This window comes from Chiroxiphia lanceolata, chromosome 8 (genome assembly GCF_009829145.1).
Source record: "Chiroxiphia lanceolata isolate bChiLan1 chromosome 8, bChiLan1.pri, whole genome shotgun sequence".
Taxonomy (NCBI): Eukaryota; Metazoa; Chordata; class Aves; order Passeriformes; family Pipridae; genus Chiroxiphia; species Chiroxiphia lanceolata.
Genome location: NC_045644.1, coordinates 18,548,523 through 18,574,637, shown reverse-complemented (window position 1 = coordinate 18,574,637; position 26,115 = coordinate 18,548,523). Strand labels below are relative to the sequence as shown.

The 26,115-nt window shown below is 42.0% G+C and overlaps 1 protein-coding gene across 6 annotated transcripts in view; it reads left to right on the top strand.

Moving 5' to 3' along the window:
• The window catches only part of C8H10orf71 (chromosome 8 C10orf71 homolog), a 31,464-nt gene extending 12,206 nt beyond the window's left edge, over window positions 1-19,258 (top strand). For 2 of the 6 annotated variants that reach the window (XM_032694819.1, XM_032694815.1), the window contains exons 2-4: window positions 2,526-2,756; window positions 7,448-7,618; window positions 9,376-19,258. In XM_032694819.1, coding sequence (XP_032550710.1) covers window positions 9,552-14,195 — 4,644 coding nt within the window. In that variant the 5' untranslated portion in view covers window positions 2,526-2,756; window positions 7,448-7,618; window positions 9,376-9,551 and the 3' untranslated portion in view covers window positions 14,196-19,258. Of the gene's footprint in view, window positions 1-2,525; window positions 2,757-2,878; window positions 2,967-7,447; window positions 7,619-9,375 lie in introns of those variants that run through there. The other 4 variants (XM_032694820.1, XM_032694817.1, XM_032694816.1 and 1 more) reach the window with 3 other exon arrangements.
• Window positions 19,259-26,115: the final 6,857 nt, after the last annotated feature.

Genomic DNA, 26,115 nt, shown 5'->3' with positions numbered 1-26,115 from the left:
GATGGTGATGCTATTGTCTGCCTGCAAACTTCTTCAGAGGGTCTGGGTGGTCTGGAAAAGCACTGTGATGACAGCAGCATTGAAGTTGCTGAGGGAATGACTAAGCCAAAGTTATCAGTGTATCTCTTTGGGAAAAAGTGTGGATTCTGATTAAAACTCCTGATGTTTTCCTTTCAGTCTTTTGCATATATCCTTTACAGAAGCATTGCAAGAAACACCATAGCATACGCATTAACTGTGAAAGAATGAGGAATTGCCTTGGGGACACACTATTTAATCATAACAATTAATCAATCTCTGAATAGGAAGAGGGAGTCTGCATTACCCAGGGCAAAATCAAAACAACTCCTGTGCACAGTGAAGAGGGAACTGGAAGGAGCTTCCATCTTGCTCAGGGTGAGATTTTTCTCCTGGTTTTGCTCCACAAAAAGAGGAAAGTAGTATGGCCTCCAGAGATACCTGGGGGCAAGGGTGAGTGGGCTCTCCCCTGCTGTCCCTCTCAGAGTCCTCCCATAGCTGTGTAGCTGTCCCATGGCCATCTTCCATACAGCAAGCAAAAGGCAAGCCACAGCTTTTGTCCTTCAACTTGAATGGCTCTGCTATAATCACAAATGGGAAGTGCTTTGTCATCAGAGGAGAAATGTTATGTGAAAGGATGGTTATGTGCTTGAGTCATATGCTCTGGCATGTATGTGTGTATTACCCTCCTACCCACACTCCCAAGAACAGAGTTCTTTAGACTGCATTTGTAAGCTGTAGCAAGATGTAAGCAAGAAGTAACTCTATTCCTGCAGCCTGAGCCAGAAAATTTTGAAAACCAAAGCCTCCACCTTCTCCCTTACTCCTGATACACATACCTATTTGTCTTTGGTAACATAATACAGGTATTTCAGGATATTGCCTGTCCCTAAATTCTGTAGAATTCAGTGGGTGAGAAGACTACTTAGAACTTGGAACAATTATGAACCTAGCATGTACAAGTGGCTTGAATTTTTTTCTTTATAGAAAACGGATCTACAAAGTCTTTGTCCAAACCTTGAAAGTACCCAGAAGTTATAAAGGAAAGGAGCGAGACTACCAGTAAAAGAGTAATACTTGTTTTCTGCAAGCCTGTTGTTTCCTGAGACTGTATCCTGTATGAGTGGGTGTGGGTCAGACTCTCCTTGTCAAGAAGCTTAAATGTAAGCTTGAGTGTAAACTTGACAGTGCAGATGGTATTGGTGTGTTGGGGTGGACGAGGAGAGGGCAGTGTAAGTCTGGAAGGAAAAGTGAGGCATGGCTGGTTGCTAGCTGCAAATTTCCTTGGGTAGGTCACAGAGGAGAATGCACCTGCTTCCCTCTTGTGTCTTACATACTTGCTGGTATCATTACAATTTTCCCATGACAGGGGCTGGGACTGTGTGGCGTGCTCCTGATTACAAGGCACCCAAACCATTACATTTGTTTTCTTGTCCATGTATTTTATTTCCCTTCCCCCTCTGTCATCTCCCATCTCAAGCCATTACAATCCTGTGGTACTCTACAACTTTCCCTCTCCTGTGGGAAGGTCTCTCTCCCATTCAGGAAGTGAAAACTCAGATTTCATCATCTAAACCTTTCTTGAGACTGAATGGAAAGAGATGAATACTTGTCTCATCAGCCAAAATCCTGCCAGTGCTCAGCGAGGGGGCTGTACCATTGCAAAGTCAGTTGTCACCATGAACTAGTGAGGAAGGTTTGAGTTTTAATGATCTCAACGAGATATAGGTATCAAGCACCTGAGGCAAAGCAGATATCTTTGCAGTTATTCACCTGCAAATCTGGATGGATTTCACTGTACAATATAATGTCAAGCTACAGTACTATACTCAGTTGAAGGTGGGGGGTTTTTTGCAGAGATTAAAGTACCATCACTTACGAAAGGCAGTGGGAAGGAATATTTTTGCCTTAACTGACAAAAGTTAAGCTCTTCTTGTGTGATTCATAAAACTTAGATTTGGTTCCATGCCCTGCCACAGATGCCCTGTTTGGTCTTGAGCAAATCAGTCAGTTGAACCTGGGCCTTAGCTGCTGATCTGTAAATGAGACAGAAATCCTCCTTGCAGTAGGAGAGTTTATAAAGATAAATAGCCACGAGGTGTTCATGTACCATATTGCTGGGGAGCTGTATAAATATCTTGGTGTATAGTGACTGACCTAGTTACAGACAGTGGCCTTTTCCAGGCAGACATTTAATGCCAAGAAGTGCACTGTTTGGGTTCAGTTGCTTAAATGTCACTTGTCTGTGCTGACTTTGGGTCATGGGAGGAGCACTGTCCCTTTGCCTTGTGTTTCTCATGGACTTGTGCTGTTTGTCAAGTGCTGCACCTGCCCTTTGCCTGTGTTAGTCATGTGCTCTGTGTCTTTGGCTTCCCCTGTCACGTCTGCATGTTACTGGCTCTTCAAAGGCAGTGAATAGGGCTCATGTGATGGAAGGGGTGAACAGGAGTTGCAAGAAAGCCTCAGTCCAGGTACAACTCTTTCTGAGAGACATCTCCTTCTTCCAGACTTAACAGGCCTGTTGGCAGGATGGGGCATTTGGAGGACATTGGGAAAGGCAGTCCGGAGACCGGCTGGAAATAACTGTTGGGTCTTTGCCATTGAACCAGAAAGGGAAAGGTAGAGACACTTGCCATGATTCTCCATAGCTGTCGCAAGCAATCTCTATTCCTCCCATTTTTCTTCACGTGAGGTCTTCATCTCGCAGTGCTTGAAGCTTTGTGGTCTGAGCTGAAGAGGTAAGCGTTTCAGCTGGGGCTGGAAGACATTCACATCCTTTGGGGAAAGGACGCAGAGCAGGACACATAACACATGGTCGTTAGCTAGGTACACTCCCTCCTTGCATTCATACTTCCACCAGGCTGCACTGACCTTCTTTGAACTGATGAGTCCCTGGTTCCGACTCCCATGGCAACAGATACTGTAGCTTCAGTAGAGCTCACTGGAAGAAAAAGACTTCAGCCCTTTTCTTCAGAAAAAAAAAGGGGGTTGATTAAACAAATAAAATCACAATCATATTCATTTTAATGACATTTCCACTAGAGAGATAATGGGAAATTTATGGGGTTTATAATTTGAAATATTTACTTAGGGAAATTTCAAAACAAGATCACGCTGTTGCATTATCATCAGAGTATTGTTTGACATAGAAAATAAAATGAAAAGTTTCAGTTAATGTTAAGTAGCATACACCCTCTCTAATTTAAGGACAGTAATAACATAGTATTTTAACTATTATAGTATATTTACATGTTATTTCTCATGGTCCATAGTGTAAAAATAGTGAAATAATCTGAAATGAAAAGATTTTTTTTAATTTTAAATGAAATTTTGAAATTTATAATTTCTCTTCAGAATCTTTATTCCATGTGAAATTTCAGAAACTATCTAAATGAGAACAACATCCCCTAACACATACACAAACACATTTCCAAAGGATGATATTGTCCACAGGATGGCAATACAGATTGGCAGCCAGCTCTGTTCATCCAGTCTGGGACTATTGCATGTCTGGGACCATACCATGTTTGGGACCACACCACTCTTAGGTCTAGGTATTCCAGTAAATATTGCAGAAAAGAGGAAAATTACTTTATCTCAAATGCACTGCTATTGTCAGCAATGAGCGATACAGGTTAGAAAATCAGAATTATCTAGGGGATACGATTTGGTGGCCCAACAACATGGTATTGGTTCCACATCCCTTTCCTTTGCATGTTGGTCTGAATACCTCGTGGGGGTGAGGTTTGGCTCTTCACAGCTGTTGAATTTCACTTTCCTGTGGTTACAGTTGCGTATGTAGCTTCTGGATAGTGCACCAGTGTTGGCTTAGGAAGTAGATGTATTCAGAGTCACCAATTCTGTTCTGTTATTCTGCTGACGTCAGTAAAATGACTCTAGATTTATGCCAGTGTAACTGAGAACAGAAGCTGGCCCAAAGTCAAGAACAGTCTCTCCTCTTCTCTGGCCCAGAACAAGCTGTTCGAGACACAATTGCCAGACCAAATCCTCAAGACAAATGGACCCAGTCTACCATGCTGGTTTGGTAAAGACAAATGGTTCCTTTGCCTTGCTTTCCAGTGCAATGATCAAAGATCTGATGCTGGAATAGCTGAGGTCAATAGCAGGACAATTCACTTTGGCTTCCCTTTATGACTGCAAAGCATAGGTGCAAGTGATCTTGGATGAGGGAAACAGAGGCTTGTGCTAATAGCTTTAATTTTATGGCCATGGCAATCCAGATGTTGCCTTTCTTGATAGTTCAGGGAAATGTGGCTTGAGCACCAGTGACTCTCTTGGCAGGCAGCTCCCCTCCTCATTGAGGGTGTTGTGATCCTCCCTCGGGTCCATATGCCCCAAGGGCTGCTCAGAGAGGTTGTGTGCCTGGAGCAGCCCAGGCATCAGGGCAGATCAGAGAGAGCAATTTTCTCCAATACAGCCCAATATGACCAGCCCACACACCCTGGCAGTCCAAGCAGCCTCACACAAGGGATATTCAAGTATTCTACACCAGACCACAAGGGTTTTTCGTTAGTTCTCCTGGACATCCTTCTGGCTCCTTGTCTCTGGTAGGGACTCACACCCTGACACCTGACACTTAATTCCCTGACACCTTCTTATCTGTTTTCCTTCTTATCTGCACAATGAAGACATCAGTGCTGCGATCATTGACCAACAGCAGCATCTTCCATAGCCATTCATGTGCTGATGACTGGAGCCATGTTTTTTGGCAATATCCAAGAGAGCTCACTGAGCCAGCCCCACTCAGGCTAAGGAGGAGCTGCCATTGACTGGGAGTGTTGTCTCAGCCTGCTGACCAGGCCTGTTTCCATCCAGCCCTCTCATCTGATTATGGACTCCTGTGTGTGCCATGAACAAATATGCACCTATGCAAAAAGTCACCAATTCATTAGGGATCCTCCTATTTCCCATGGTAAGAAGCACTAACTATTCATTGTCGTGATGAGCCCCTGGAAACCCAAAGCAGCAGCATGTGTGGAAGTAGAGCACACTGCTGAATAAACCTCAGCCAGCAGTCACCATAGGGCTCTAAGTTTTCGGCTGGAAATGTGGATGGATGCTCTATAGAGAGCACCACATAAAAAAAAATCAGCTCACAAAGATTAAAAAAAAAATCTTTCCTCCCTTTCCCTTCTCTTCCCATTCTCATGGGTAGTGCAGTGCTACTGACTTTGAACTGCTATGCAACACCCAAGGGTGCTGCCAAAATGCCACTGTAATGTCTCATGGTACAACACTTCAGCCAAATACCACCCAAAGGGGGTGGGGGAACCAACTGGCCCTTTATATATTGCAGCAGCAGTGATGTCATACACTCCAGCCAAGTTTGCTGGTTTGCCCAGCTCCTGTCTAGTGAAAAAAAAGGTTGACATTCAGTCTGTGCCAGGCCAGGAATAGTCTGTAATTTAACCTCCTCATCACAACTTGCTATGTACTTAAGAGAGACACTGAAAAAAGCCTCCTATTTAAAAGAGGGGAGGTTGGTTTCTGATTAGGCTGCTTGAAATCTTTGTTCCTGCGAGCTTTTTCAGTAGCTCATATCAGATGATGCCTATTGTTAACCCCTCACACATTCCTCAGCATTTCCAAGTAGTTCCAAATGCCCAGTATTGCTTTCCTCTGTCTTTAAAATAGACTAAATTCAGACATCCTTAAATGTTTGAACTAGCTGAATCCTGACCTGAGCTCAAACACTGCACCTTGCTTGCTGGCTGCCATGTTTGTCCAGAAAGGTGAAGAAATGGGGCTTTACCAGGTTATTAAACCAGGCATGAACAGCTTCTTTGCCTAGTTCAGAAGTTGCTGTCATACCTATACAAGGCATAGCTAGATCAGTACAGTGCTGCTGTTTCCATCCAGTCCCAGTAATGATCTACACCTTGAACACTTGGTGCAGATACAGCTTTTCTAGCTTGAAACATTACTCTGCCCAAGTACAAGTATTGTGTCCAGGCAAGACAAGGATCATCACAAAGGTTTCAGAGTCAGTGACAGTCACTATTCTTTTCTTGATCAGTGGCGCCAAGTTGTTTTTGTAACAGTGACTCCATCTAGGAAAACAATTTCCATCTAGGAAAATGTTTATAGTTACTCTACTCACTTTTCAGCAAAAGTTCTCAGTTTACAAGGGACAGTATGTTTCTCCAGACCTCTATCCAGGAGACCTGAAAGGCAAGCTTCCTCCTAGTTCAGGCACCACCTAAATGCCAATAAATATTGTGCTGCTGTAATTTAGTCAGCGGCCCGTTGATGAGTGAGCAGAACATAATCACCATCTCCCACAGCTGTGGTGGTTTTGCACAGTTAAGAGTACCACAGAAGCAGTAAAATTGAAATTTAACCTCTGAGCAAAGAACTGAGCGCACATCTCTGAAGAGAGGATGCCCTTTTACATCTGTCTGCAGCCAGATGTAGCATTGTTTTTTGAATTTTTTTCCTTTAGTTTTACATTTTTTTACCCAGACTTCTTAAGCAGACCACAGAAAGCTCTGATTGGTACAAGCTTATCCCTAAACACACTGATAACTGTCATTCCTCAGGTAAGGTCCAGCAGACCATCACAGTGGGTGGGCCCTTGTTGCCACTTTTGCCGGTAGGTTTTTAATATCGTGAGCTGACTCAAAAGTTTCCTTAGAGAAGACTGTGCTATTTGTATTACCTCAGGACCAGGCAGGAAATCAATATATTCTTGCAAAGATTAAGCAAACTAGCCTGAACCTTGGGAGTTTCCACAGCAAAAGAACGACAGCAATGTATGTTCACCGTAGCTGAGCTTTCCTTTAGCATCTCCTGACTCTGATTCACGCATGGAAGCAAAAAGATGTTTTGTTTACTGCTCCTTACTATCCCAGCTGTCCACCTTTCCTCTCCTTTACCACAGGGACTGTGAAAACCATGGACTTTCAAACATCAGCTACATTAGTTCCCAGTTTACCAGATTGATGTCTGTATTTATTGACAGTAGAAAGTCATATACAGGTGGAGTGGAGGCACATATTTTCCTCTGAGTCCCTCTGAAAGGGTAGCACAGTAGGGATGTAGACAGCAGCAGGGAAGAAATCTTCTGGCACAACCCTTCTTTTTAACCAGGAGTTGCCACCCAGCCTTTGCAATGGGCAGCATGTCAGGAAACCACTGCTCACTCAAATGTTAGTCTCTGCTGGGGCTACCAGAGTGTGCTGGAGATTGTGATAGTTGTTTGCTAGGAACCTGACTGCACTCCACAAGATATCAAATCCTCCAGGTATTTGGCTATTGTTGCTCTGGGATGGATATTTGCCTGTCTTTTTGTAAGAAATCCTGTAAATCACTCCTAAAATGGTTGCAAAATGTGAATGAACAAATTAATGAACAAATAGGAGACAATCTTCAGATCATTCAGACGAATGTCTTTGTTTTCAAATTGTAGACTTCACTTAAGATCAAAAAAATGCTGAAGCTCAGAAACATCCTGGGACACTACTTCTATCGAATTTACATCACTGGACTATTTCTACCTTCTCACTAAAGATGGTTAGAAAAGAAGCCAAATACAAGTATGAGAGTGAGTTCTAAAGAGAAGAAGCAAATTACGTGGCAAGTATGTACCTGTATTTCCGATTTTTATAATAGTTAAGAATCAAAACCAGGAGCAGGATGGTCTTTAATTTGTCTTCTCTTTTATCTTGCTGCATTATGCACAAAAATGGGGGAGGGGGAGGTAAAACTCACTTTTGAAAAATCTTTGTACAAAGTAAGATGGAGAAGCTCTATTAAGCTTATGTTATTTCTGGTGTAAATCTGTTGTAGTTATGCATAAGTCATTGGAATTGCATGGCTGGAAAAACAGGATCTAGATTCACTATGACACTTGGAGTCTAAAAATAGGTTGGCTGAGATTTTTTTAAATAGAAAAGGAAGGTGAGGAGTGTTTTCATTTGAAAAAACAATTGAGCCCAAGTAATTCAGCTGATAAGCTGATCAAGCTCAGCTCTGAATTTTCATATTTTGACCAGCACCAATAGGGAAAAACAGACCCTTTCCAAGAGTCTCACTGAGATGGGCAAAGATAGAATCATAGATTTGGACAGCTGGAGAGGCTGAAATCCAGATCTGAATTTCATTGCTCAATTCTACAGAGGATCCAAACTTGAGATGGAGATATCTTCCACTTGCACAGAAGCTGCTACAGGTCTGAACTGTGTTGTTTCAGCCCATCACAGGTTTGTAATGCTATTGTTTGAGGAAACGGAGATACAAATCAGACTTTCCTTACAGAAAGAGTTTTAGACAGCTCTTGAGTATGCTTTTACACTGAGCCTCCTAGTAGTTTACTCAATACCCTGCTCAAGTCCTTAAACATGAGAATGAACATCTGAAGAGTTTACAGAGAAAAATTGTAAGGAGTTTTAATGTATAGATTTCAAGTATAGCTGAAGAGTCTATTTTGCTTTTCTTGTTCCATCCAAAGATTCCCCCATCCTGTACTCAGACTGACATGGAGACAGACAAAAACCCCAGGCTGTGGGCCCTGACTGTGTCTCATAGTCAGGGATTAATGGAAGGCTGTGATATTTTATAGTTGTGTTGAATGGATTGCCTTTAGCTCTCAGCCATTCTGGAACTGAAACCAAATGTTCCCTATGCTACTTCAGTGGGTCTGCTAGAGTCCCCTAGACACTTCTGCCTTCTGCTGGCTAAGCTGATGTTAGCAGCCACTTCAGCTTCAACACACCAACCCAACCCAACCGTATTCTGCTGTGGGTGGCTAAAGGACTGCACCCGAGCAATATTTGCCTGGAACACGCACAGCAAACCCTCTTTACCTGTGGAGCCATTTGGCTTTCTCAAACAAGGGTTGTGTTCACAGCAATTGTCATGACAAAGCTATGACAATTGAGTTTTGTCAGCTTTTCTTTCATTTTGGACATAGTGTGCAATGATGTACTCAGTGACATCTTTTTTTAAGTTATTTTTGTTACTAATTCTTCCTGGTCAAAAATGGCTAACCTTCTTTGCTAAATGCATGTGCAGCACTTGAAATTGTTTATGGTTGGAGATATGGAAAGAGAAATATTTGAAATTTGTCTCTCATGTCCTTGTTTAAGAGTAGAAGTAAAAAATACGAGTTAAACCTTTTTTTTTTAATGGCTCTTCCCAGAAATGAAATTATCTACCATGAGCTATTTGAATTGACCAAAATAACAATGATTTTTAATGTTGTTTATTATGTTGCTAGCATCTTGTTTAGAATACATGTAGGAGCAAATTAGTCAATGACTGATATATCTGGAAAATGTTCTCTATCTGGTAGTGTTAATATAGAAAAATGATAATTTATTATTTTTGGCTTTGCAGAGAAGAAAATTTCCTTCAGCTATTCTGTAAGATGAGTCAATGTGCAGCCCCACTGTCCAGAGGAATGGTTTTGTGCTTGTGAATTGCAAACAGCTGGAACTGCCTCACACAGCCACCTACCTGTTCAACATCTGAAGTTAATCCTCTGGATAATTCATTAATGACTCACATGAACAATGCAGGGAAATAAGAAACACACAGAAGGACACAGTGATTCCTCAAGTATTGGGAGTCTCCTGGATGACGCAGACAGAGAGGTGAGCAGCCTCACAGATCGGGCCTTCAAAAGTTTGTGTGTAGCAGAACTCGAAGACTCTTACAATGAACCAGAACTTGCCATTTCACCAGACTTTGCCCTCCAGTTGTCTGCTAAAATTCACTCAGGGACATTAAACCATGACATCAGGAAAAGCAATGTCTGTGACAAGCTAACAGCAAGAAACAACGAACATACAATATGGGCTTCAACATTCCGACAGTTACCAAAGTGTGCTCTGGAGGAGAAAAGGATTGCTAAAAATAACACCTTTGCCATGGAAAGGAAAACACTGAATTTGCCGGTCCCTGGTCCAACAAATAATAAGCATGTTTCAAAAGTGTCCTCATTGATTAAGACATTTGATAAGACTGCAGACCAAGGGTCAGGAAGTTCTCTGACAGCAAATAAGCAGCCCATTAAGAATAGCTTTCAAAAACATAAAATAAATCATGGAAATGATATTGCTTGCTGGGATGATACAGACATTTTAAGCATCCATCAGGAACTTTCTGAATTTTCTGAAGCTAGTCCAGGTAGTCACTGTCTCAGTGGCAAACATGAGCCACAGGAAAGACCTAATAAAGTGGACATGGGTTATGGTGGCTCTGATGGTTATTATCCTGTGCTGATTGAGATGTCAAAAGTAGCCAAGTCAAATTTTTCCCGTTCTTCTAAAAAGGCCTTAAAAAACAGAAACGTGAAAGTTAATGAACCAGCAAAAAAAGGTAATTTTCTTCACAGTGAGAATAGTGCTTTTGAATCATGGAATGTTCATCATAAAAAATTGACTGAAAAGGAGGAATTTGTTGATATAAAAGTGAAAAAGGAAGGTCTTTCATACCTGGAAGAAGCACCATTTATTAAAGGATCCCACACAGGTGAACATAAATTGTCACCTGTCACGACCACTGTTGCTAAGAAGCAAGAGAAAGATTTTCAGATGAAGCCAATTCCACCAGAAACTGCTTTCCCTCTCCCAGCTATATATGTACCTCAGGGTCCCCTCCCTTCAGAAAACAAATTTGCTGCTGCTTTTCCTCCCACACCTCCCCCTAGGAACCATGCACACCAGGGTCCCCCTCGGCCACCCCCGGCCACACAGGCACTTCCTCTTCCACCCCCAACCCAGGAGGGCCATCCTCCAACACCCCCCACGTCTGATGCCCCTCCCGTGCCACCACCCCCAGTGCCAGCTCGACTTTCTCCCACTGCCATGTCCCAAGCCTCTATCTCACCCCAGTCTATGTCCTGTAGGATGGTTTCACCCTCACTAACGTTCCAGGTACCCAGCCCACCTCCACCAAGACCCCAGCCCATTTTAACTGAAGAGGAATCCCCCAGCCCCCAACTGGGCAATACCTGTCCACCCTGGAGAAGACAGAGGGTTGCAGAAGGGACAACAGAGAGGAGACAGGCTGCAAAGGAGAAGTTCACAGACAGACATAAGACATGTTCTTTGTCTGAAAAGCCGACTGGTGCCAAACCTGGTCTGGATGTGACTCCTCTGGCTAAACAGGTAAACTCCCCTAGATCAATCAGTCCCTCTTTCAACATCACCGAACTCCTAACACCTGTCATACCACCAAAACAAGGGGTGGACACTGTTGAAAGCGAGCTGATCCCACTGACACCTCCTCCCACTGAGAGCACATCATCGAGAGACCATGAGGAGAGCAGCTTGGGCGATTACAGGTCTTGGGATAATTACAAATTGACCGCATCAAGTCTGTTATTCAACTTGAAGGATGTGCGTAAACGTGTTAAAAGCATCTATACCCCTTCTCCCCTGTTAAGGGCCTTGGAGGAGAAAAATAAAACTAGGGAAAATATACAGGAGAGTACAAAAATGAATGCCTCACTCTCGACTTTGCATGAAAAAAGTAAGAAAAATATTACAGAGAAAGATGAATTGAGTGATATAGCTTCCGTTCTGTCTAGTGGTGTTCAGGAAAAGGACGATAAAACTGACCCAACTGGACACTTTGCAGACAATTACCTGACTTTGAGATCACCCCAGACAACAGCAGACCTTTCCTTTTACCAAACTGGAGACAGCTTGCAGCAAGATGATTCAAAACATGAAGAACTGGTTAAAAACACAAGGGATAATGAAAACTTATCGTCGTTCAGACATGAATCACATGAACCTGATTTAGAAAAACATCTGCAGTATCCAGCACAGAGACCGTTCAGTAGAAACAATGTGGACAAAACACCTGGGCAGCCCATGCAAAATCACAGTGCCCAGAGTGAGGAAAATGAGAGACAAGCTGCTATTCAGAATGAAAATTTTGCCTTCAAAACACTCCTAAGCCAACTCTCACCAGTAGAAGATGTACCTTACAGTGACACCCAAACCAACATTGTGGTATCTGGCCACGAAGCACAATGCAAAAGAAGCACTAGTTCTTCGGAGCAATCTTATGTCTCCACAGTAGAACAGCCACTTCAGGGGGAGCCATTTCTACAAGTGCCCAGGATGCAGACAGCATGCCTTCAAGAAAGCCAGAGGACTGAGAGTGAAATGGATGCAGATAGTAAGCAAAGAGACACGGAGAGAGGGAAAGAGGTTGGTGAAGATGAACTGCAATATTGTGCTTGTATCAGTCCTGATATTAATGCAGCAGAGAAGAGGGAGGGAAAGGTTACTGGGAATGAACAGAGGAGCTTAATGAAAGAGAAAGTAGGGAGAGAGAAAAGGGAAGAGGCCAATAGCACAAATTCTGCTTCTGACAGTATAAGGGACATGTCAATCCCCAGGTGTGAGGAACCGCAAACACCATCATCTTCAAGCTCAACCAAACCCAGCCTGTTTATGATTAAAGATAACACATTCAGATCACCTCAAGTAATAAGGGCTGTCAAGCTGCCCCTATTCAGGTCCTTTTCCCTGGATGATACAGTTAGCAGCAGTTATAAGGAAATGGAACGTAGGTATATGCCCCCAGCAGTTTACAACAATCAGCACCGAAACTTGTTGCATGCCCAGGAGATAGGCTGGTTGGCATCAAGACACAGAGGACAGCAGAATGTGAAGGATGGAGCAACTGAAAGAGAGAAAGAAGCCAGTGAGCCTGAATCTACTTCAGCAACACTGGATCCCCATCTTCTGGAAGGTACGGAGACCTTTTCATTAGGGAAACTGATGGAAGAAGATAGAAAGACTTTTGTTTTGTTAACTAAAGGTGGGAAAAGGAATGAGGAAAGAATCTGCAGAAATAAGGAGAAGACTCAGAATACAAAGGCAAGACACAGCTTAACACAGCCAACTATAGGTCTGGAAAATGACCAAGCACAAACCAGCCCCAGCTATCCCGCAGAAATTAAAGCGAACTACTTTAAGAATCATCATTTATCTAACCGCAAAGGTGGCTCTTGTGCGAAAAAAATAATCACTAGGGAGACAATTTCCCCTGTGACTGGCTCCATATCAGAGGACCACACATATTCTTCTGTATCCCATGATGCTTTAGAGGACATCCTACATACAGAAGGTGCACCAGTTTTGTTAGACAATCTTATATGCTCTGCTGTTCCAAGCCCCAGGTCAGGCAGCACAATGCCCTCTCTTGCTGCCAGTTCATTGTCAGATAAACCAACTATTTCTGGCCTTAGAGAGACAGAGGATGTTATAAACCCTGCCTTGCTGAACATGGCACTAAAGAGGCAAGCTTATATGCCTGCAGAAGAGACACCTGATTTAGCACAGAAGAACCTGCTTTCTGATGTTGCAGGGGAAGTTGTGAGGCTGGAGCCCGAGGCACTTGGTGAGAGACCAACAGGCAAGCCACCCACTGTACCACCAAAAACAGAAAAGGCTCTGCGTCGGGCTAAAAAGCTGGCAAGCAGGAGAAAGAAAATGCAAGAGCAGCAGAAAAAACATCAGACTGAGCATACAGATGCTGTAGGGAGAAATCCTTCTCATTCTGGACAGACGATAGCATCTGCTTCACCCTTGGGATATTCTCCCCTCCATCCTCACCTTCACTCAAGTTTTACTCCCACAGAAACTAGTACTGAAAGACCTAGTGTTGCACCAGCAGTAAGCCCTTCACCCTCTTCAACCCAGCGTAAACTCCTCCAAGACCCTGACTCTGGTCAATACTATGTGGTTGATTTACCAGCTGAAGTTAATTTAAAGACATTTTATGACCCAGAAACTGGCAAATATGTTCAAGTCTCAATCCCTTCCTTGGAACAGAATTTATACCAGTCCTCCTCTTCAGAAATTAAGAATTCTCCCTATGCCTCCTACCCTAGAGTGTTCCCTTTACCAGCTTCCTCAGTAGCAGTGCTGAAGTCACCTTCTCAGTTCTCTAAACCTACCTGGTCAACATCTGCTGTACCAGGACCAGCTGAACTACCTGAAGACATCCAGCAGGACTACAGATACACTGAATCTGTGGACACTCAGCCCTACATTGAACCAGCCTCTTACTCTTACAGTCAAGATGCTGAAGAAATTCAGGTTCACTTAGGAAAGGACATGAGCCCAACCCCAAATACTGGCATAGTGACCCTCACTGATTTAGATGATTTTGCTGCTGAAGGAGTATCTTGAAAACTGAAATAACAAAATGTGCCAGCTAGTGTTTTTAAGAACTGTTTGGACAGACATATGCACACAAAAGCACATGCAGATTTGATGTTTGTACACTTTGTCTGAATCTCATTGTGGTTTGGGTGGGAAGGAAAATGAAAGCTGACCATGCTGAAAGATGCAAGGTGATGAGCACTCTGAAGAAGAGTGAAATTTAGGAAGCACCAAATTATCAGTGAGATGAAGGGGCAATGCCAGCTAGACAAATGCATATGACAGTATGAAGCCACTGCTTGCTGCTGCTTCTGTTTTGCCATTAAGGAGGCTGGGATAGCCAAAGCAAGTGTCCTTTTACCCAGATATGTTGCATGACACATGAGACAAAATAAAACTGTGAGACCATCCTATCCATCCTATGATACCTAGGACAGATGCTGCATCTACTGAACTTTCCTCACTCACTGCCTTTGAACTATATTGACAGGTAGAAAGTATGTGGCTACAAATATGCCATATTAGCAAGATTCATTTTTGCACACATCGATTGCCCCAATGTTATTGACAAGAAGATTGTATACGGGATGCACAATACAACAGCCATGTCAAACCCCACCAAATTTTAAACAACCAAAATACAGTTGCAGCTGCTCTAGACTTCTCATATACTTTTGCAGTGTCCACTAACATGCTGCTGAATTCTTTATATTTCTGATAATATCCAAATGGGTTCCCCCAGGGTCAGAGTTTATTTATAATGCAACTTAAAACTTCAAGTTATCTTGATACTTGGCCTGAAATATTTTGGTGAGTAACAAGGTTGAATGAAATCCCATAACAGTATTTAATTGTTTGTTAGGACAAGCAGTTCTTTGCTTATTGTAATTGAAATGTGTTTTGTTTTGTTTTCAGGCTCCCACTGAAACATGGCGCTAACTTTTAAAACCTAAAAAATGTACCTAATTTTGATCTTGTGAATTCTGTGATTTAAAACAAACAAAAGATGCAAAACATCCAAAGTATTAATTTCTAGAAAAATGTTTCTTGAAATTATCAGTTTTCTTTAAAAGATCTGTATCAAAATATCACTCATCCTTGTGTAAGCTCTTTTTTATCGTCATAGATAATGAGGGAACCTAGGTGAAAAGATGAAAGACTTAAATGTAATGTGCCTGCTTATAAATATCTGTACTTGAAGTATTGGTTTAGGTTTTTTCTGTCTCATTTTCATACTGTTTTCCCAGTTAAAACTGAAGTGCAGAAGCTTTAAGGAAGAATTAAGCCAGTGACTTTCAGCCTGATTCACATCTTAGGCTGTTTTTACAGGATTGCTTTCAGTGAAGCAGCTCTTGACTTCCTGAAAAGAAAGGGAAGAATCAGGCCTTTTGACAATAAATACAGACACTGCTCCACTCTCAGTGCTAATATTTATGGCAGAGGTTTTCAGTAAATTTACCAGGATTGAGGCTGCTCTCAGAACGCAGAGCAACACTTGGTGCTTTGACTCTTTCCTTAACCTGAATTCAGCTCTCAGCCTTCCTCCATCCCTGACAAGAGCCATGTATTCACAACCTGCCCTGATCCCACCAGACACTTCCTTTCATCAGTGTCATTTGCTAAAACGTTTCCCTTAGAGGTGCTAGACAAATACTAAGGGCATTGCTTCATTGATTTCAGTGGGGTTTGAATGTAGCCTTTAATGATTTTCTGAGGTTCATTTCACTTGTTATACATTTTGTGATTTGGTAGGTTTGGTTGCAGCAGGGGTTTGGGGTGGAAATGGAGAAGCTTGTACTGGTATGGTTTGGGTTTTGAGCATATTCAGCCAAATGCCCATATTTGAATAAACATTTATTGTTCAGTCTCTGCCCTTGGAAGTTTTCAACATCTGACTGGATAAAGCCCTAAACAACCTGGGCTGGCCTCCAAACTGACCCTACTTGAGCAGGAGGTTCATGCAGAGACCTCCTGAGATCTTTTGCAGCCTGAATTAACCTATGACCCTGTTCTGCAAACATTAAGATTTTTAAATCAACTTTGACTTGGAACTCAGAAAATACAGTCTCCCCTGGGAAAGGGATCTTTTTGAAAGAAATAAAAAAAAATGAAAATCAATATTGTTTCAAGAACAAAGACTAATTTTCAAGTTGTTAAATTAAGGGAAATGGCTCGTATTATAAAAATTTTTCTTTTTTTTGTCACAAATATTTTGCTAAACTGATGGTGCTATTCATGTTGCCCTTCTTTGTCACTCTATGGAGCATAACATCTATCCAGGATAGAGCAGAATCTAATCCATGTTAAAATATAGACAAATAGATCTATTAGGTTTCCATGGTGTATTTAGACAAAACCTATGTAATCCGAAAGCCTAGTGGAGCGTGCAAACAATTTTTTTTTGTGTGATATTACAAATTTAAATGCCCTTAACAGGCGCAAGTCAAGGAGTAGGCTCTCAGAGGACACGATAAACACTTGCTTTCCAAGGGAAGACTATGGATACAAAGTATCTGTGTACAGATAAAAAAGAAATGGTAATATGATAACAAAAATGTATGACTGTATTAAAAAAAATCCCTTTTACTTTGTTAACTGTCATTTGTTTTGTAGATATGCACACTTCTGCACCCTTTTATGAAGGGTCTTCTTAAACTCTTCTTGTGGAGAATGGGATGCTCCATTATACTACTTCTAGGTATGTGAGGAAAGCAGGGTGTACTTTTCACTCTGCTGTGAAGGTAAACTGAAACATGGGCACCTAGAAAGGAGTCCTAACTTGAATAACACATACATTTCAAGCAGGACTTCTTCATTTTGGTCTATCCTTTCTGCTAGCTTCAGGGAGCTGCGTTCACGGTGGACTGTGTCTCTGAACTTGTCCCAGAGGGAGTTTCAAAATAGAGAATTTGTAGCTAAACTTTTGTAGCAAGGTGGGGGGTCTTCTCCAAGGTAATAAGTGACAAGACCTGAGGAAATGACCTCAGGTTGCTCCATGGGAGGTTTAGATTAACTGCTGGGAAAAATTTCTTCACTGAAAGTGTGTTCAGTCATAGGAATAAGCTGCCCGGGCAAGTCGTGGAATCACCATCCTTGGAAGTGTTCATAAGGTGTGGTGAACACTTGATGCTAGGTTAACTGCTGGACTCAATTATTTTAGAGGTCTTTTACAACCTTAATGATTCTACGAAATGAAACAAACAGAACAGATGAGGAAGTGGTTCTTTTCATGTATCCAGAGCTTTCCCTAGAGCACTTTGCCACAGAGATTGAATGATATTATAAACACAAAATGTTTATGTGTTGAAGGAAAGACAAAGTACACCTTTGAAATAACAAATATTTTTCTTTCCTTGGCCTTTTTTTGTTTGTGTTTGTTGGGGGGATATTTTCCATTGCTGCTGTGGGAAATAAGGCTGGAAGAGGTCAACACCAGGCAAAATGACAGCTGTAAATTGATCCCTTTCTTTGGGGAAGGGGTGCTATGGGAAATGTGCAATAATAGTCATGAAAGCAGTTGTAGGAAAGCACTGTTTCATGACAGTGACATTAAATCATAGGTTAAGGAGATGCTGAGACAAACTAAGCTAAATTCTGCCTCACTAGCAGACGGGAATTAGGACTAAAGAACACAGCAGGTTTTTTACGTGTGTGGAAGCACGGTAGGCTGAAAGTAACAGAGGCCATTGTTTTCACTGTTTCCCTTCTCCTGCATGTGACCTTTTTGCATGTTTTATTTCTTGATGCCCTGAGGCTTGTTTACAGTGGTGATTCTTCCTTGGCAGATGTGGCTGAGGTCGAACCTGACTTACACTTAGTCCTTGGTTCTAGGGCCAGAACTTCCACCTTTTGGACCTCCTCCTCCTGGGGCAACTGCAATGCCTCCAGTCAAGCTGTCACATGGCAGACTTGGACTGCAATCCCACAGCCATGGCTTTGTCCCAAGGGCTTACATTTCCTCATGCAAAATGCTGGATTTGTTTTAGAGAATTCGGTTTAATTAAAATGGCCTACAGGCATGGATTTTTGTCAACTCCTCCTTGGGTGTTCAGTGCCTTCCTAAGTAATTTGTTCAAGAAGATGTGTGTCATTGGCACGTTCCATTAATGCAACTGTATTTGCAAATAGGTAATTATTTATTAATTAATAAACAAAATAAATGGGACTTGTTTTGCAATACTTGAATGCCTTTTAGCCAGCTTTTTCATTGCAATTATATGTCTTTGTAATTTTGTCTCCAGTTATGCTGGCAGAAAAAGTTGACAAGAGGGAATTGTGCATGTACATGTGTGTGGTACACAGTTAAAAGATCTAGGAGATGACAGGATGCAGGACTCCATTCCCCTTCCTCCTGTTCCTAAAGAGAGGGAACAGAAAGCTGGGCAGAAACACCTTTAGTCCAGGACTCCTGTGGTCATTCTCACCCCTCCCTGCTGTGCAAGGACAGTGGTCTGACCAGAGGACCTTGGGAATGTGGTGCCAGCACCCAGTCGAAAAGCACTGAAAGAGGATCACCTTCTTACCATCACCCTGAGGACATCAGGGCTTTTGTATTCCCTATGCCCCATCCATCTCGGGGAAGCTACCAGGAGTGTAACTTGGTGTAACTTGCTTTTTTTTCACATTTCTCCTCAGTTTCTCTTACTGTATGTTGCATTACTAAACACAGCACGGACTCTTCTCAAAGCGATTTTGGCTCAATCCTTGTCCAGACTGTCAATTTTCTTTAGGTCTGCTCTACTTTGGTCCCTGACTAGCCAAGCAGTCCTTGCTGACAGCGGAAGTGTTACTGTGATTTGAATATAACAGACCATATGGAGAATAGTTGGCTAGTTATGGTTTTTACCAGAAATACACTGAGAGATTTGCGTATGTGTATTTGGGGGATACACTCTGTTTCCTTTCTGAGTAAATAAAGAACTTTAAGTTTGATCCCCTCTCTCACTGAAAAGCAGCATCAGAAGCTAGTGATATTGTACATGATGGGTTACGTGGGCTCTAGTGAATACATACAAATGTGTAATTTGGAGGAACTGGTGTACATCAGTCATTTTTATTAAAGAAACTCTGCTTCAGAGCCTTATAGGAGATAGAATGTGGAACACTTGTGTAAATTGAACTTGAATGTGGGGGTTTTTGTTTTTTTGTAAAATGCTCATTATAACAGCAGAGGTCAATGATTGATTGATTTTTGTCTTTAGGATGATTAGTCGGGTCTTATGATGATCTCACATTTACCTCTGTCCCCTGATATTAAACGTAATATTGTAATTATGGGGTTTAAATGGATAGGGAATGGCTGAAAATGACCTGTGGTCTTCCCTTGCTTCTTTTGATATTCTCAAAGTTTTCATGATGTTGCTTTTTCACATTAAATAGTCAGGTCTTTGGTACTCTATGGCCAATTAGAGACTTCTTTTAATATGTTATTGAACATACTTAGAAAGCAACATTTCAATAGCGCAGAAGAGAAATCATTTATGTCCCAACTGACTAAAGCTCCGTGTTTTTATTAAAGCAGATTTAACTCAAGCCTTGAGGAAGCAGATTTCAGTCCTAAAACATAAGCATTTTCCCCTGTCGAAGTCCATATTGAACAAATTGAGACCTGAGTACTTTGAAAGAAGGAGAGTGGGAAGACGCTGTGAGAAGCAAGGACAGTCTTTGAAATCCTTCTAGCAATGGAAAGAAGTTGATTTCCAGCAAAAAGTAAAAAAATGTTCAAAGCTGGAGATGCACTTTGAAAAGTCAGGCCTTGTCAAAGGCAAAGCTGCCTGACAGGCTGACTCTTCCCTGTGCTGGCTTGGACTCCCTTATCCTGGAGCTCCCCAGTGTGTTCACACTCCTGCCCACTGGCATTCAGTGTCAGAGCTTCGTCTTATCACAACTGTCCCTTTGGTTGGTTAAAACTGGCACAGGAAGTGGTAGCATTCAGAGCACATAAAAGTGGAATTACTACTATGCCAGAGTTCTCAGTATTGTCACAAAAAACATGGAACATTTCAGATGAGCTAAGGTAGCCTTCTTCAGGATCTTCCTTACAATGACAGACCACAGATGGCAGACAGACTCTGAGATAAACATTGATCCTTCTTTCTGCTCCTAGCACTGATAAGCTGTGGGGGATGAGAAGTGGATATGACCCAAGAGAGAATCTTTCTTTGATTGCACTGAGATTGCTCAAAGTCTATTGGCAGAATCAGTTTCTGCTGGCAAGCACTGACTGCCTGAACAGGTCCCCTGAGACTGCATTCCATGAATGTGGGTGAAAACATTCCAGCATTATTCTTTGCCAAAACTGTGCTATTTGAAGTTTTCAAAAGGAACAGTCAGAAAAAAATGAAAGGAGAATGTCATATCACTTTATAATAAGACAATGTTATTGTTTATCAATATGGATGTTTACCTGTATAGAGGTGTATCTAAGTACGTCTACAAGTCTATAAAATGAGATACAGTATTCATGTTCTTCTGAAGTGTCTGGACATAGTCTAAAAAGTGCTCTTGAACTATTCTTTGCATCTCCCACCTGTCAGTCCACATATTCTTTTATTTGTCAGGTCTGCCCCAGGAGAGCTCCATTTTCCTCGGGGATTCCGGTGTTCCACTACCCCAGGGAGATGAACGTTTGCCTCTTTCCATACTCTTGCCAGGGCTAGGGTTGTACCTGGGATGCCCCCATACCTGCATTTCTGCTGGAGGAGTGAGTGGTTGCCCACACAGTCTCCTCTTGCTGAAGGTGGTGCAGTTGGTGAGTCCTGAGCCAGGCAGGTGGACTGGGCCAGGCAGAACTGTGAAGGGAGATGGAGATGCCCTTTTGCTTAAGACTCCCACTTTGTGAAACACCTGCATTATCAACCTGAGACAGCAAGCACTTCTCCTGGCAACGGGATCAGCCCCAAGAGTTCAACCCAGCAGCAGAACTGGCCTTAGCACTGATCCTGCTCACAGTAAACTCCTTACCTTAGCAACCAGATGAGCCCTAACATAAACCAAGCACGATCAAATACCAGCTGGAGTACTGGACCAAAAACCTACTGACACAACCAAGTCACATGCCTGCACCTTAGCAAGAATTTTCCAGTAAAACAGCTTCCTGGCTGTAAAGGAGATTGCTTTGACAACACTGAAATTGCTGGTAAAAAAAAATTTGTACATTTGGAGTGTTGTTTTTTCCAACTGCTGTCTTTTGAGCTGGGAAATTTGCTCAAAAATTATTGAGAAGTCCTCATTTGTTTACATGGACATCTGAGTAAACAGTCCTGGACCTTTTCTTTTGGACTGAAACAATTTTTAAAGAAATCATTAATTTAAAAACAGGTATTAAAAATTTGAAACTAATGCAAAAGTTTTCAGATATCTCAAAGTGTTTCCAATAGTCTATATTTGTTTATTACTTTGTAGTTTGTTGGGCTGAATATTGTTTTGACTTTTGTTTTCCCCATGTTTGTTTTTTGTTTTGTTTTTGTTTGGGGTTTTGTTGGGTTTTTGTTTTGTTTTGTTTTGTTGTTGTTATGGTGGGGATGGTTGGTTGTGGGTTTTTTAATCCATTTTGGAATGAGGAAGAGATGTCACCATCATCAAAATCGCTATGTGAGGAGAAACCAGTTTCTGAGTCACAGACAAGTGCTCCCAGCACTGGCTGTCACAGATGAGCCACTCTGGAGCTCCCTCTTTTGCTGTACTGTCTGTGGCTCTGGATACAGCTGCCATGGTACTAGCTCTGTGCTGACAATCTTCTTATTGACACTGTGTGGGGGGGATGTTCCTGCTGATGACTCACTGTGTTTTCAAGTGGCAGAGGAACCTGGTTGTAGTTTTATATCCTTGTGGGCATCTAAGACATGTTTAGTGGTGTGCAATATCTGCATCCCTGGAGTATACTAAGAGAGGTTATCTGATCAGGCTCAGCAGGACACTATCTGCGTGGTTTGCACTTGTTGATTTTTACACTTCTCATCTGAGAAACCCAAACAACAGTCTGGTCCTTGGAAAGCTTCGAGTCACGCTCGCTGTGGGAGTGGCACTAACGTGAGGGCGATAGTACATCCACACTATGCTTGAAATGCTCCTTCAGCACGTGCAGCTTTGTCAGTAAAATGAACAAAGGACAGTGGTAGTAAGGCCACCCTGTAAATAAAGCTGACCCAGTGGTAAAACTAAGGTTTTATAAATGTGACTGTGTCTATACTGTGGGCATTTGCTGGAACAGCATTGTCAGCCACGATCGCGTTTGCCTGATAGGGCTGAGCAGGAGGAAGCCTGTGATGCTCAGAGGCCACAGATAAAACCACACAGATCCCAACACGTGCTTTTTACTACAGCTAATCCTAAATCCAGCCTGAATCAAACCAAACCCTCGCTCATTCCTAATTCCCCTAGATTAATGCTCACATTGCTGTGTGTATGCTGTCAACTAATGCAGCACACAGCAGACATCATCTTCCATACCATGCTGGGCTGTTTTAAGACTTTTTCTTTTCCTCACCACTTATTGCCATCTCTGCTGGCAGAAGCACTGGCAGAGGACAGGGGGAAAGGATGAAGTAAGAGCAATGTGCTTCAGAGGTGTAATCATTTACAGAAGTGGTTTCTGGCCAATGCAATTCTCCCTTCCAGCAGGTACTAAAGTTTGCTTTCCTATGAGCCTTGTTAATTTGTGGCCCAAATATACCCATCCTGACATGCAGGAGCTATTTTCTTTGGGCACATATAAGTCCCAGAGACAGAGACTGTGAGAAATAGAAACCCAATCGGGCAATTTCCAATCAGAATTTATTATATGATAAAAGCAAAATCAGCGCTGGGTGATCAGGGAAGGGGTTCAACAACTCCCAACGCCTGTCACACCCAAAGAAGACAGTTGTTCTACATTTATTTCCAGCTACTACATGAATATTCATTATACATAAGTATAAACATTATACATTGTTAGGTACATGAGTATAAACATTATTTCTTAACAAGAATGTTATCTATAAGCATAATATTGTTAAATCAGACATTCAGCAGATGTTTGCTTGTTATCTATAAATTTTAAGAAAGGTGCTATTATCTAGCTAACTAAACAAAATTCTCTCACTATAAATCCTACACAAGGTAAAAGGGAGGTAACTTGTTTTACCTCTTTGTAGGGGCCCAATTAAGTTTTACAATTTGTTTTTCTTTTCTCTCTCCAGGTCATATTGACCTTACACTGTTTTCTCTTAATTAGCTCGAATCATTTTCTCAGTTTCTCACAATCCCTCCTCTCTTTCTATAAAATTATTGATTCGAGTTTTTTGCTCTAATCTGGACAATATTAATTTGACATTTTCTTCATCTTGGGAAGGTGGAGTTCTGGTGACTAACAGTACCTTGGCACTTTGAGCCGTCTTTGGATCTGTCGGCATTGTTGATATTTGCATTCTTTGTACTACAGAAACTATCAATCTAATGAAACAAGGGATTAAACATGGTAAAAATAGTATACTGGCCAACGCGCATAATAGAAAGAATCCTACTTTCTTCCACCAAGCTGTTCCTAACAAGTTATCCCACCACTGGCTGTCGAGCATAGAGTTCCATTTTTGTACAGGTACATGAGTCAGTTTTCTGATATCCTTTGCAATATCCATAACTGCCTGTCTATTATCATCAATTTGTAGACAACAATCTGAAGTGTTGAATTTACCACACACACCCCCTTCCTTGGCTAGCAGATAATGTAAGGCAAGCCGATTCTGATACACAGCTGCTCGAGTTTTTGATTGCTGACTTGTGATTAGATCCAGAGTTTGAATTGTCTTACTGGCTACTATTTCCATGACTGCTTGAAGGCGGATAATTCTATTTAGTATGTACATGGGGGTTCGATAACCCCAGGTCCCATCTTGGGCCCAAGTAGCTGGTCCGTAAGTAGCAATGATTCGTTCAGGAGGCCATTCATCATCGTACCACTTTTGGGTTCCTCCAATGTCATCCCTTTTTTCTCGGCGTATGGTTCCATAATCATCATACAAAGGTACACCTAAACTCATACCTTTTTTGGGGGGCAGTAAAAAGAACCCCGGTTGGATTATACCTAGTGTACAGACTCCTCTCCAGTCTTTAGGGAGCTGTGTATATGCTCGCTTTCCACATATCCAGAATAATCCTTCCGGAGCTACCCATTCTAAATCGGTACTACCTGCTTGGTCCCAATATGTTTTTAATTCTCTCATGCTCTTCAAAAGGGTTTTTTTTAAATTTGTTTCATTACACCACCAGCTTTGAGCTTCATCATGCCAGGTACAGTCTGCAGTCATATTGTTAGTCCAATACCCTAATGGTTCTTTTGGCCACCAGTATTCTCCTGTGGTATTGATTATTTTCACTGATAGGCATGGGGACTCTCCTACTTTGGTTTTATATATTTCCCTACCTCTCCGTTCAATGCATTCTTGCCCAACCACATCAGAAATTAAAATCCAACCTTGGGGCCTAGATTCTGATGCTTTCTGGGAGTGATTCCATTTTAAAATTTCCCATGGGGTGAGACCAGTACCTTTCCAGGGCCACTCTTCTGTCATCAAAGGTCCACTACAAATCCAGCACTTGGATAAATTTAAGGTTTGAATAATATGTTCCATTAGATCAATATATAGGTTAGTTCCATAACCCGGGAGTTGCCAATCTTCTCCTAGTTTGTCTTTCAATTTCTGGTATAAGTCACCTGTGTTCTTTCTTTTAATGTAGTTTGCACCCTCTTTTTTATTATTTCCTCCCTTTTCAAGTCCTGCATTCCACCACCGTCAGAAATGTCCCAATGGCCTTCTTGAGTGAAACAAATCCATTCCTCTCCCTTAGGACAACTAAGTCCCAGCCTGGTTCCCCCTTTTCCTAAATTTTGTGCTACCCATAGTTGCCGAGAACCCGTGTTGCAAGTGTTCAGTTGTCTATAGTCATAGCAGACTTTGTTGACAAATGAGTGATAGCTTAAGCTTTGAATCATACGGCCTTTATATCGTGTAGTTTAGTAGCATTTTGTACACTTGTCAGACAGGACGTGAGCCCAAAAGCAGCAGAGTATCCAAAAGGGTCCAGCATAACTTAAGCCTCCACGGCCCATGCCCGAACGGGGTTGCATCCCGTGGCTGGCTGTCAGTGGCAGGTTCAGAGGTTAACCTGGTCTTGCCCCTTTTAGGTTTTCTAATTTAATTAAGGCCCAGTTTTTCGTTTCCAGGTGAAGGTTCACTTTATCTCACAACAACGGATTCTGTCAACAGAATTATTATTCCCACTAATTAATCAATATATAAATTGTTAGCCATTGTGACATTCTTTACATGGGGTCTATAAAGTTAAAGTCATCCAGCGGGCAGTCAATTTGGGCTGTTTCTCCAGAAAATTTCATCATACTGTACCTTAATGCTGCATACCAGTCAGTTTCAAATATTTCCCAATTTACTGGTAATAACAATTCCCACCCACAAAACAGCTTATTTATCTGTACTGACTCTAATTGGGGTGGATCTCCCTGCGTGTCACGACACTCAGGGCAATGTATATGTCTTCTTTTTCAAGGTCACAAGCTAACACAAGGATGGGGTTAACTAAGCGATTAGTAAAATATGCACCTGACCCCCCACTCTGCCAGGGGATGGCTCCTTCTTTCCAGGAAACAAACCGCTGTCTCCTAAGAATTTGTCCTGGGACTAACTGAAACCAAGATCTTTGGCTAGGTTTTATACAGAAACTTTCAGGAAATACCTCTCGGGCCTTTAAGTCTCTTTGTTCTGGGGATAACTCATTCCAGCCTTCGATATGTCTTCTCCATTCAGGTGATGAATTCATAAAGGTCTTTTTTGGAGTTTAAGTCGTAGGTCCCCAGGCGTTGATGACACAGTCCACTCTTTCAGGGGTGGTGAAGCAACAGGTCCTTTCACTCTGGTCGTGTGTGCTCACCCTCGTTCTGCTGTATGCACTG